Below are 13,503 nucleotides of genomic sequence, written 5' to 3' on the forward strand. Positions count from 1 at the left end.
CGAAAAAAAAAAAAAAATGAATGCGTGTCTTTAACTGCCCTTAAGGGCTAAAATTGCCACAGGCACGTTCGAAAAAGCTCTCAAGGCCTGCCAGTACACTTATTAGGCATATGGGTGCTCGTAATGCGACAGGAGACGGGGGTGCACGCGAATACATACTGTGCTCCAAGACAATCGCCCCTTCCCATGCTTGTTATGCTTCACCGCCTCACTGAGGCGTAGCTAACTTTTGGAGACTGGCATTACGCAACGCGCTCTGCTCTGCGAGCTTTGAAGCCAATCGCGAGTATTACAAAGGCAGAGTCAGTGCGCCATTGCTGACAGCAGTGAATTCTCTCAATGAAAAACACGGCACCGCACGGCAAGAAGCTTAATAGCGAGCGTAGAAGCAGCTAGGCTTAACGTTGCCGCGGTGGTGGCTGTGGCTGCCAGCGGATCTGCGTGCGAGAGCACCGGTTCGAGGCGGTGAGATAACCAAAATGGCAGCGGTGGTGGCTTTGATTAATGCCATTTCAGACCTGCACTCAGGGCAATATACATTGACTGTATGAAGTGTGTGGTGGTGCTGCAAAGCCGTGCGAATTATTGGGCATGTCCGGAAAATCAGGCGTCTGGAAATTAGGTCGTTAACTGCTCTGGCAATACATTGTGGCGATGACACGGCGTCAATGACGATTTGTTGCGATTCCTCTGTTACTGGAGCCAGCATTAACATGACTTTCGTTCCCTTTCAATAAAGTTACAGCTAATTTTCCCTGATAGAAGCACAAATTCCCTGAGTTTTCCTTGAGTATTTCCAGACCATTCAAATTGCTTGAGAATTCCTGGTTGGCAGAACTTCCAAGTCACGAACGGCATGTGCGTTATCAGCATGACAGCATTATTGATAGGAAAGTAGAGAGCACAGCGTTTTCAAGAAGAGGAACGCAAGCAAGAGATGACGATTACTGTTGTGTGGCAAATATACACCCGAAAGGGTGTACATTTGTTTAAGAGTGTAGTATTCTTAAAGTTAGAAAGTTTCTGCCATTACATGGTAGGTTACAAGCTGTTGTTTATTAAAGGGGCAAATCGAGCATTAAGAGCAAACAGTAGTTCTTTTCATGCGCAGGACTCTTTACAGAGTGCGAATGATCGCTGTATGGCCTGTGAAGCATGGTTACCTAAGCGATGTAGCCTGCTCCAATTCGCAAGTTCTATGTTTTGTGTTTACACTATGCCCGCTGGGGTGAATGTTTAATGTTCTTTTGCTCCAAGTTATGTTTAATTGGGCACATTTGCAGTCTTGCAATATTCTAAAAGTATACATAAAATATTTGACTTTACAAATAGTGACTATTCGATTCGTTATTCAAACGTTTCAAATATTCGCACACCCCTAATATTACGAAGCCAACAACCTCAACCCCCTTTCTTCTCGTTTATATATATATATATATATATATATATATATATATATATATATTAGAGGTGTGCGAATATTCAAAACGTTCGAATCCATGTTTTGTTTTTGTGAATGTTTACGGTCAGTTTTCCATGAGTGCAAGTGGTCATTCTTTTTCCTGTCAATAAAATTTTCCCTTTGATTATACTTTCGGCTTTCTTTCTTTTCCCTCATGAACCGAGGCAACGCTTCGGTTATGAAAGTCACAATTGAAACTTACCACAGTACAATCGTCAAATCTTCTTCCCAATGCCATGTATGGGCAGAATTGTCGGCAATCGAATGGTGACCTAGCCACACTTTTGCAACCTTCCTTTTTGGAAGTTTTAGCAAGCTACACTGCAGCAGAATGCACAACTGCAATGTTCCACCGAAAGCTAGACATCATTGCAATGAGCTTTGATGTAGGCAGCGCAAGAGTGTTCCCCAAATTCCAGGAGGCACGCCACTACCTTATCAGTAACGCGATTCCACCATTTTGTTCTGTAAAGTCTTTTGCCCCTGAAGTGGTCTTCTAGACCACTTCATTAAAGCATCCAATTAGTATAGCTAAATGTAGTACCTTCTCTAAAACACGCCTAAATATAAAATTTGAGAATGATAGTACCTCAGCATTCATAATGTCACAGCTCATGCATGGAATTAACAGGTGCAAAAGGCACTGCAGCATGCAAATGTATAAGACAGACAAAGAGGGAAAACCTCCCCCAACCCCGTGATAACACCATCTACTCGGCAAGAAACAGCGAGACCTGAAGCTGTCATTCATGCCTATTATTGCACTTTTTGAGATGATGCATATTCATTTTCCTCTATCAAATTATAAAGATATTGTTGGACAGTTTTGCTATTGCCTGAGGCACTGATTACTGTATTTACTCGCATAATGATCGCACCCCTAAATTTTGTCGTCAAAATTCGATTTTTTTTACTTTCCCGCGTAATGATCGCACCCCGAACTTGCCGCAGCGATATGTCGTGTGCTAAGTTTAGCTAATAATGATCGCGCTTACCATCTGTCGAATGCTACGCGAACGACTCAAGACAAGCCAAGCGGCCTGCACGCACTAAACATTCTTAAGTAGATGCCTTATTTCATTACTTTCATCACTTTCCGCACTTCTATGACAAAATGAGGTACAACCAAACTTGCCTTTATTATGGGTTGGCTTTATAATGGTTGATGTCAACAAAAACAGTAAAGGCGCATTTCGATTCTTTTCATCTGCTTTTGCACTCGTGAGCACGCAACAAATTGCGCGCGGCAAAGATAGTAGCCACGTTTACTCTAATACGTTAAAAATGTACGCTATTCATACGCCGACGCTTGTAACACAGCTAAGATATTCGCCCACCCTTAGCGGAAACGTGCCGTAGTAGGATAGTAGTGAAGACAGATGCCGCAGTTTCCGCAGCACGTCGGCCATGCATTTTTATGTCACTGGCAGCTAAGCGCGCCCACCTGTTTCTGTCCCCTCAAAGTGGACATGGTACGTTGCTGCCACAAACTTGCCGATATTAACGATATTATTCATCACTGATACGGAAGAAACTGTTTCAATACACGTAATGTACTCACGAGAATAAAAAAAAAAAAACGCGTTCGGCGCGCTCGGCTTGTTTCGCCGGCCGCCATTTTTGTTTTGGTGTCCCGCACCCGCCATCTCGCATCCCGCAGCAAACGCGGGGCGAAAAAAAAATTTTTTTTTTTTCGCGGGAATTTTAACCCGCGTAATGATCGCACCCCTGAATATGCGGCAATTTTTCTGACAAAAAAAGTGCGATCATTATGAGAGTAAATACGGTAGTATTAACGATGCAAAAAGTGGTGGAGATTTTAAAGAGTTAAAAAGAAAAAAGGGCAAGGGTGTCTTCCAAGAGAAATTATGCGCTTCCTAGTGCATGTACAGTGTATTAAAAGGTCACTGGCAAATATTAAGTCGATGTGGACTGCTAAAATAGTATTTTAGCAGTCCACATCGCTGCGCTTGTTCCATGCCAAGAAATGACTTGGTTTAAGAGAAAATTACGTCTGAAAGGTATGAATGTCTCTAGCGCAATTAAAATCGTTCACCTTAGAAGGGGGAGTTAAGACGTTGCATACGCCATCACCGCTCTTTACTGACGTCGATGAGTAAAACGGCAGCCGAAAGCCAGCGCTATGATTTCTTGCCCAAAATGCAAAACGCATGCCCAGAAACAGAGCCAAGACAGAGCCGACAGTGCACAAGTGGAAGAGAAAGCACGCACTGAATCGCAAACATGGTCTTTGATGCTCATTGCAATGGACCTTGTTATCTGCTACTTGTGCTTTGTTTAACTACTGAAAGGCGAAAGCACGACCTTTTGACCGCCCACGTCGTTGTCAAGGATAATGTCAAAAAAATTTTTTTTCTAACTCAAGTAGACAAGCAGCATTTTCTTCAGTTTTATAATACAATCCAATGACCTTTCCATTATGAGTGGTTGAGTACTAGCGACAGAATTATAATGAGTTTCTACGTCGTCAGGCCAGTACGTTGATGACCCAGTGGAGTCTCAAATCGTGTCCTGAACTTATCTCAATTTTCAACTACTAAAGCTCTGTTTGGATAAAATTGATGCCTTAGATGTTGTTGAGCATTAATCTATCACTTTGGCTTCACTTAATATTTGCCTTTAGTGTCCTTTTAACATTTGGCTCAGGTGCCCATGACAGCATTGTATAGCAATTGGGCACATTTATTCACCAAGTTCAAAAAGTGTTCTAGGGCCGCTTTGAGTTATACTCAGAATACCAGTGGCATCTTACATGCTCTCCAAGAGTCTGGATGCTTGAACGGGAAAGCCAGCCCATTGTCGATGGCAGCGATCTTGATCTCTGGTGTCCGTGGGCTCCAACTCTGCACATAACATATCATCAGCCTTGAGAATATGTAGCTGCTACAAAGCACAGACAAAGGGTGTGCCTAGCAGCGCATACCTCAGCTCCTTCAGTGCCTGTTTCCTGGGTCCGCGAGCAGCACAAACATTTATATCTTTGCTCTCTGGCCTTAGCACGTTTGCACTGCTCGGCACTTGCCCTGGGGCAAGGCATCACTCACCTGAGGCTCCTTGTCTGGTCGGGTGCACTTGATGAGCCAGTTGTCATTTCCCCGATCTGGGTGAAAAAAGATGCATTTTACATGTCTCATCAAGTAGGATAAGAAAGCAGCAGCTTGTATGACCTGCCATTTCCTGAGCCAAAACAATGAGACAAAAACAAAGGCTTTGCAGGGTATAGCACAAAATTAAACTTTGTAGGGGAAATATATGTCTGTTTGTTTATATGTTAAATATGTTTCTAAAAAAAGAAGTGTTAATCTGTAAGCTTAATGAACAGGAACAATTTCCAGTCATCACTGATTACTAATATCCTTCATTTCATATCCAGACTTATTGTGTATGCTAAAGCTAAATTTTGCACTTTAAAAATTTTTTCAGCTTGTATAGCTGGATAATTATAAAGTGATCCACCTAGCCTGCACACCAAATAGGAAGCAGCATCAGAGTTCATAATGAAGTTATTCTTAAAGGTGTGGGTGATGGAGGGAAGGGAAGGGGGTTAAAGAAATTACATCATCCAAATTCAATTCGTCTTCTGAAGCAAGAGATTGAACAAATAGCTGATGTTGCCTGGAATAATCCTCAGTCACGTGCCACTGTGAATGACATCACAGCACAGCAAATTACGTAGGCGCACTTGTGAGATTAATGTTTGCTCTCCAGATGGGAGCGCAGCACCCACAAGGAGAAGGGCACAGGACATTTGGTTCGTGAAATTTCAGCTCTTTTCGAGGCGCGCAGCAATGTAATACTTTGCAGGCACTATTGATAGCGTGCATTGTATGCAATGCGCTTGCAATGCAATATGCAATGTGCAAAGCAAGAGTTTGACGTAATAGCCCTTTGTAGAGAAGAACTATTACGTCAAACTCTTGCTTTTGCTTACGTGGTCGCCTCTGTTTCTCGAGTTTCAAACGTATCACTTGCCCAGAAGATGGCACGATCGTCCAGCAAATGGAGCAGAAAGAGAACTTTCAAAGGTAATCGGTCTTCTGAGCAAATGTACTCATGGACAAACACAGAACACCAATGAGTCGCTCAAGCAACTCATCTGGTGCCGCTGCCCTAAGAAAATTTTGTCAGTGCTTACACATTGAAGTCAGCAACTAACAATGCTGTAGCCATGACGGTAATTCTGCATGAGAAGCAGTTCTGGAGGCCCTTGGTCTGTTCCAGACGTATTTCGCAATATTGCCCTGATGGACAAAGAGTGTGCTGACAAGGCAGAATTTTATGGCTCTGCCGAGAGGAAGGAACACTAGGAAGGGTTTTGGAGGAGGCACTTGCAAGAAAGCCAGCAATGAAATGTATCCTCCTGGGGCATTGTGGGCATCCATAAGCCGTATTCGAAAATAAACCTTCATTTTTCTCAAGTTGCATTTTTTATGAATTTTTCAAATTCGATGTACCTTTTTCCAGAAAGTACTCATCCCATTTCAGTGAAACGTTGTACACATGTACTACAACTAATCAAATATTCTGAACTAAAAGAAATCTCTGATGATATGAATGAAAACACTAAAAAAATTTACACTGTGCGAGCAGATATATAGTTTTTTTTAGGTGCGAACCCCAAAGTGGATATGATATCTCTTTAGTTCAGATATAGCCTATGGGTATTTAAAATAACAAATTACAATTCCTCTGCATGGTTGCAGAGAAAAAGTACATCAAATAATAAAACACACTTGAAATTTTGGGAGTGGGCCACAGGAAAGGCAAACCATCTAGACACAAAGTGTCTCATGTTGTACCAAAGAGCATCTTTTGTAATCGCGTGAAATTTGATGTGAATATCTGCAGCCGTTTCTAAAATATTACGTTATATTTACCCTACCATACCTCCTTAAAGGGCCCCTCACCAGCTCTGGCCATTTTGACATGGCAAGTGCAGTGCATGCAATGCACGCTAACTATCGTGTTTGCTAGGTATTACATCCCTGTGCGTTTCAGTTGAAGCTTCAATTTCATGCCAAATAGTATTTGCCCTTCTCCTCGCGGGCACTGCGCTCCCAGTCGGAGAGTCGACATATATCGCACAAGTGCGCCTACATAGATGGCAGTGCTGTGACGTCGCTCATAGTAGCACGTGAACGAGAATTATTCAAGACAAACAGCAGTTATGTGTTTGATCTGTTGCTTCAATAGGCAAATTAAGGTTTAGAGAAATAACAAAACTTAAACTGAATGACTGCACGTTATTGTTTTACTTCGTACCATAGCAAGAGAGATGCACTTCTATTTAGTCTGCTTCTTCCTGTGTCGTGCAGCCGTGCACGCATAGAGCAGAACTATGCGATTTTCTACCATGTTCTAGCACACAATCACATTCTGCAATCCGCTTATGTCTGCCTCAGTGTCCGTGTAGCCCTGACCTATACTGCTAGTCAGGTGTTCTCGTGCACAGCGGGAAAAATCATGCGCTGAAAATTGTTTGTCTCATGCACTGCACAAGACGAGACAAACGCAACACCTTGTGTGAGAGACTGCCAGCAGAAGTGCACTGCACAGCAAAAAAAGCGAGTAAAAAATAAATAAAAGAAGACAGGGCCCGTGACGTATGTACCACACGATCCTCTAGCTCCGATATGGGAGAACGCAGGGAAGGAAGTTTGCTTGTAGAGGCTAGACGGGAGCAAATGAAGAGAGCGTTATGTTGCCGGTGTTGCTCGCTTCCTGAAATCATGCGTTTGCAGCACTGAAATCTCGAGTATTAATGAACCAATTTGAAAAATTCTTGCAGTAGAATGCTCCCCAGAGGACATGTAACAACTTCCAGCGTATAACCAAAATTTGCTATGTGGCCTGGTGAGGTGCCCTTTAATAAAAAAGTACTTGGAACAGCAGTGCATTTTACCACAAATCTCACAGAACATATCTCAAAACCAGTGCCATCTTTAGTATTTGTTCCAACTGAATATGCCTTGTCACTAGCTACAATTTGTAAAGGCAATATGTGCTGTAATGTAATTAGTGGAAACTCAATTAGGAACATTTTGTTAATTAGTCAATTTTACATTTCAATTTATTGTGCAAGTGATGTCCAACATTCGAAGATGCCACTTCAAGGATTAGAATTGTGCTATCTGCCACAGGCAATCTTTCAAGTATTCTCTACGGTCTAAAAAGCACTAGCTGTATTACCCCCCGATGGTTCGTTACTACATACATTTTAGTGAATCACTTTCTTTTTTCACGGGAACTGCCGAAAGGATTATAGACCTGGGAAGTATTAACATGACACTCGGTAAACTTCAAATACAGTTGACTCCTGTTAATTCTACTTTTTGCTTAATTCCAATGCACTGGAAAGTTCTGGCTAGAAAGCACACCTTGCTATGGAAGGAAAATTTGTCTAGTTCATACCTCTTTGGTCAATTCGATCTCCACCAACAACCCCTCATGCACTGCAGCATTACTATATGTTTGAAAACAAGAAAGTCGGCAAACTGCCCGCTACCGCTTGTCTAGGCATGAAAATTTTTATCCTTCACTTGCCGATGCTCCTTTCGCCTGTGAAGCTATCCATGGCCACTTGTTTCACGCCATGTCATGGTAAGAGCAGCAATTTAACCCTTTCAGGGTCAATGACGTAAACATACAGCGCTGCAAACAAGTCCAAAACTGTCGATGCCATATATCTACAGCGCCGTCTGTACGTTTAAAAAGTGCGCCAATTTCCTAGTATTTTCTTTCCTGGCATGTGCTGCCACTATGTGGGAATACAGGGAATTTTTTCCTCGCGCCTTCCTTTCTCGGTTTTAGTTGCATGCTGGTTTCAGAGCTAGTTTGCTCCGGCGCGTCTATATACAACGGCTCGCGCATTGGCGCGTGTGCGGGCGGGCGGCGGTTTGGGTTTTGTTCTGCGGGCGGTTTTGGCTTCTTGCACTTGCAAAACTGATGGCTATCTCGTTACTAATTGCGCTAAGGTAGGCCGCTTGTTTCTCGCTTGTTTAGTGCTCACAGGGAAATTTGATGCATTGTTATAGTTTAAGGCTTAGAACGTGCGCACACGAGAACATTTTGCAAGTCTGAATCGTTCCTGCTCTTACACTAATATTTACGTCCATAGCATAATCGAACTGTGTAGGTGAGCGCACTAAAAAAAAACTGTGTGGTTGTGTGCCCGTCAAAAAAGCAGAGCATTGTTTGATGCATCCTTCCTATGCATCAAACAATACGTAGGAAGGATGCCGCCGTGCATGTGTTGCCTTTTTTTTTTAGAGGGGGGGGGGGGGGGGGGCTCACAATATCTAATTGCCTGTGGTTGGTGATAAGATGAAGATTAGTGGAAGTTTGTCACATGTTTTGCTTTTTCTGACGCGCACACAACCACAGTTTTCTTGAGTGCGCTCACCTACGCAGTTCGATTACGCTATGGACTTAAATATTAGTGTAAGAGCAGGAACATTTCAGACTTGCAAAATATTCTAGTGTGCGCATATTCTAAGCCTTGAACTATAACAATGCATCAAATTTTTAATTCTTATAAGTTTATTTCCTTTTTGTATTGTTGTTATTCATGAATAAAGAGCAAATATATACCAATGCAAGATGTTTTTTTCTCACTTTACGGTCACCCTAGAAAAATTACAGTAAATTATTTTTGAAATAGGACCCTTTGAAGAATCTGCAATAAAAAAAATCGACCCTGGGCGGTTGCATATGGCGAAAAAAATTGACCATGAAAGGGTTAACATTTCACTGCTTTTCACCTTATGCTTGTTAAATGACGCTTCAAGGACAAGAAACTAGAAGGCATCACAGACTACTCCAAGCAATAAAAAAAGATTCAAATTAGTTCGTCTCGCTGCAATGTGTTAATTTGACCCATCAGGGTCTAATTACAGGAGTCTGATTAACTGAAGCGAGACTTGAGGAGATGAAAGCCTTGCGTGGAAAACATCACAGGACGCAACAGAGCTGAGCGTCCCCACACGGTTTCAGCAAAACAACTTATGCTTTAACACATGCCGTATGTGTGGCTACCAGAAGTTTCATGTGCATGATGTATCCTTCACTGCTGGAAATCGGTGAAAAAAATGGCGTACCATGTTCGTAATGAATGTGCTGGGTCAAGAGCAACTCAAGGCAGTTGGCTCAACATACTTATTTTAAACTCACAACTCAAGGCAGTTGGCTCAACATACTTATTTTAAACTCAATCAGTGGTAAGACATTGTCCTGAAGCATCTGCTAAAGCTTCTTTCATGCTCAGGTCTTCCACAGGCCTTCTCTCATGCTCTCTTGGTCTGCTGTGGGCAGCCAAGACATTTCAACAAATGTATATGTAGGGTGCAAAGGGAATTCCCTTTTCATTATCACTATGATATCTTTTATGGTAGTACTACATGGTGCCAACAATAAGATGGCCACAGATGAAAATTTTTTTTCTTTACAGTAAATGCAGCCCATGAGATATCCATTTCAAGAGGTCCTGAACCACCCCTCAGGCTTGATGAAAATGAAAAAAACAGTCCACAGATAGCCTAGGCTGCTGTAAACATCTCAGCCAAATTTTGCAGTCGTGCGCGATGCTTGGAGCTCGCAAGCGGAATGTGAAGTCACGTTTTTCTTAAACACTCTTTTTAACAGAAGCCTGCTCCTCATTCTTTTCTGGAAGCTTTATTTTGTAATATAGCAGATTCCCATAAGCAGCTGCTACTGGCCAAGAGCTGGCATCAATCAAGAAGGGTGTTTGGATCAGCGCACTCTTGGTAATGTTACTAAAAAAAAATTAAATTATGGGGTTTTACATGCAAAACCACTTTCTGATACTCAGGCACGCCGTAGTGGAGGACTCCGGAAATTTCGACCACCTGGGGTTCTTTAACGTGCACCTAAATCTAAGTACAGGGGTGTTTTCGCATTTCACCCCCATCGATATGCGGCCGCCGTGGCCGGGATTCGATCCCGCGACCTTGTGCCCAGCAGCCCAACAACATAGCCACTGAGCAACCACGGCGGGTTTGCTAATGTTACTATGCATATTTATTGACGGAGTTTAATAAAACAGGCTGAATGAAGTACGCGAAAATCTGCTCAAGAATTTCAATAATAATTATGTACTTCTACAAGAAGCCGACTACCGTTTGCTCACGCTTGGCCGCGGCTGCCTGCGTAGGAATTAAACTTTGGCCACCCTGCTTATCGGTGCCGTAGCTGTCACTAATTTTGACTAGTTTTGAACACTCAACCCCGTGAAACTTAAGGTCAGACTACACGCACGCTTGCCAGTGCATGCTTCCTCCTGGCCACTCCTAGTTAGACACCTTGGCAGACTTCACTTCGTGTTGAGCTATTGATAGCGTTTCAAAATGCGCAAGCTGGATGAGGCTACTGTCCGTCGGTCAAGCTGGTTGGTGCAGAACAAAGCCGGTCTGCAGCATGTAGCATGGCCAGACTAAAGCTTATGAGCGCGAGCGCACACTCAAGCACTTTCATGCACAAAGTAAACGCTGCACATACTCACTATGCAGTTGCATGTAGCTGCATTCTGCTATGTAGCATAGATACTGCGGCTGTTGCGGGGTGCCGCGACGAGGTCGTTCGCTGAGCCAACGTTCTTAGACATACTTCAGTTTCGCAGCTCCCTATGCGAGCCCATTGGCCGACGTGGCCGAAACGGGTGTCACTGAAACTACCGGCGCTGCAGTCGTGTCTTTCGTCATGCGCCGCGCATCGTCTGCTCCTGCTGCGATGCGTCGTTTGCACCAACAGGCCTGTAGGCGCTTATCCGTCGGTAAATGTAGTTTAGATACGCAGTATAAGTTTTGTGACAAACCTGCCGGGCGTAAGTAACGGGGACTTCACGGTGTCTGTGCACTATCGGCGCTGCAGTGACATATCTCTCACGCAGCGCGCATCGTCTACTTCTACGATGTCATCTCTGCGGTGGGTCGTTTTCCCCAACTGGCCTGTGCCGTTCGCTCTTCGACGACTGTGTTTTGGCTGCCCGAACAGTATTTTATGCCAAGGACCTTTGAATGACATGTCTAGCTAGTCTTTAGAAGCTGCAACTACACCGCAAATGAGAGGTCGTGCACTTCGATTCCGCTTTTCAACCAATTTTTTTTCCCTATGAAAGCGCCACGGTGCTCCCTTCAGCGGGGGCTTTGTTTTTTGCTGCTTATTCTTAAGATGTGTATTCATTAAAGACGGCGAGCGCCTGTGCAGACGTAGGGACGTTAACGCATCGCGCCCATGCAGCAGTCGCTTGAGATAACGCTGTGGTGAATTGATCCACCCCCGTCAACGCTTCTCCGCCTAATAAATTTAATTGACACATGTATTTTTTATAGTTGTCCGCGGATATTATGGGACGTGCAAATGAGTTGGAAGTGATCTGTGAGCAGTGACAAGGACGAAGTTATATACTATGAACATATTTATGTCAAAGTTTAATTCATTTTCTTTTTGGCGAACAAAACAAACAACAAACACAGTGGCACTTTTTATTTACTTTGTGCACAAAAAAGTAATTTTGAGCTACTTTTGCTCAAAGCAATTTTGCCCTCTTTCTGGCTGCTTGCACCTGCTATGTCAGGGAGTTATCGACGCCAATCAGCACAGGTTATATATGAAATAGCCTACTAGCTCACCTGTCCAAATTTGTGCTTCAGCAAATGGTTGAGTACACACTTCAGGGCATGTGGCACATCACACTGGAAATAAAGGTACGCGCGCTCAGGCAGGCATGTATGTGGAATCTTGTGAGAAGGTGAGGTTACGCTGCCGCTCATTCCCATCTGCCGCCACATCGAGCGATTGTTCGCAGCTCCGTCACTGACTACGGCGATCACCACAGCACCACGTTTATGCAATTGCATTATTTCTTGCAACACCAGCTCTGCTAAAATCCTGCCAGGCGCAGCACCTTTCGTGGCAAAGCTATAGGTGGCACGTACGCGGTTGCACCCAGCTCTCCAGAAGTGGTACGAACATCAGCACGAGCGCATGATCTGCAAGTTGGTCAGTTCCTTCATTTGAAATACCATCGTAGTCCACAAATCCATCAAGTTTGGAGGTTGACTTGTTGAAATTGTACGCCTGGCGTAACTTAATTTCATCCAAAATCAGTGTTCCGAGTTTCTTCCCATCTGCTCTGTTGCCAGCTGTTTTCCAATAGCTTCGCCCGTGTGCTGAGATTTAGGTGCACGTTAAAGAACCCCAGGTGGTGGAAATTTCCGGAGTCCCCCACTACGGCGTGCCTCATAATCAGAAAGCGATTTTGGCACGTAAAACCCCATAATTTAATTTTTTCTAATAGCTTCCATACAGAGATGATTGAAACCATACTTGCATGGTATTCCTTTCAGAATTTGTGTGACACAGCTCATGGAGGGCAAGGGCAGCATATTTATGTCAGATAGAAGCTTATATGCTCGAGGGCTCGCTAATATCCTCAGCATTAAACAATTAAGAAGCCAGTCCACATTGTACCGCGCGCCACACGAAGACTTTGCTTTCAACTGTTTAAACGATGTCATAAATGCAAGGAAGTTCGGCCGACGCTTCCTCGATTCTGTTATCGGACATTTCAGAAAGCCTTCTTCAGAGCCAAGATTTCATTCTTTTGCTTTTGATGCGCAGCAGCTGGCCTAGGCAGCCTCTTCTTCGCAATGCGTAGCTTCTGATATTGCTTGAGCGTTGCGCTCGGAGCCTTAATGCTCAGTCGAAGTTTCCTCTGTAGACGGAGACAACGCGCGCAGACTAGTTGCTTTGTAAGTACATTGCACTGCTTGTGGTGCATATTATCTGATGTCACCGTGTCACGCTGGCCTGCTTCCACGTCCGCACACATGTTCAAGCTCTCTGCTTCTCTCAGGATTCTTTCCACAGTTGCAATGCTAGTCGCAGCTCGAAATAGCTTCCTATGAATTTTGCTGTAGCCGTACCATCCTCTTCAAGCACAACAGTTTTCATTACTCGCAGCTAGATGCCTGGCTACCAGTTGCCTCTATATAAAATATTCC

General features: G+C 43.7%; 1 protein-coding gene across 1 annotated transcript in view; it reads right to left on the reverse strand.

Moving 5' to 3' along the window:
- Pi4KIIalpha (phosphatidylinositol 4-kinase II alpha) overlaps window positions 1-13,503 on the reverse strand; it is a 92,615-nt gene that overhangs the window by 53,566 nt on the left and 25,546 nt on the right. Inside the window, exons 5-6 of the mRNA XM_070531329.1 lie at window positions 4,528-4,583; window positions 4,236-4,326 (exon numbers count right to left, since the gene is read on the reverse strand). Of these exons, the coding sequence (XP_070387430.1) occupies window positions 4,236-4,326; window positions 4,528-4,583 (147 nt within the window). The remainder of the gene's footprint in view (window positions 1-4,235; window positions 4,327-4,527; window positions 4,584-13,503) is intronic.

Source organism: Dermacentor albipictus, chromosome 1 (assembly GCF_038994185.2).
Source record: "Dermacentor albipictus isolate Rhodes 1998 colony chromosome 1, USDA_Dalb.pri_finalv2, whole genome shotgun sequence".
Classification (NCBI taxonomy): domain Eukaryota; kingdom Metazoa; phylum Arthropoda; class Arachnida; order Ixodida; family Ixodidae; genus Dermacentor; species Dermacentor albipictus.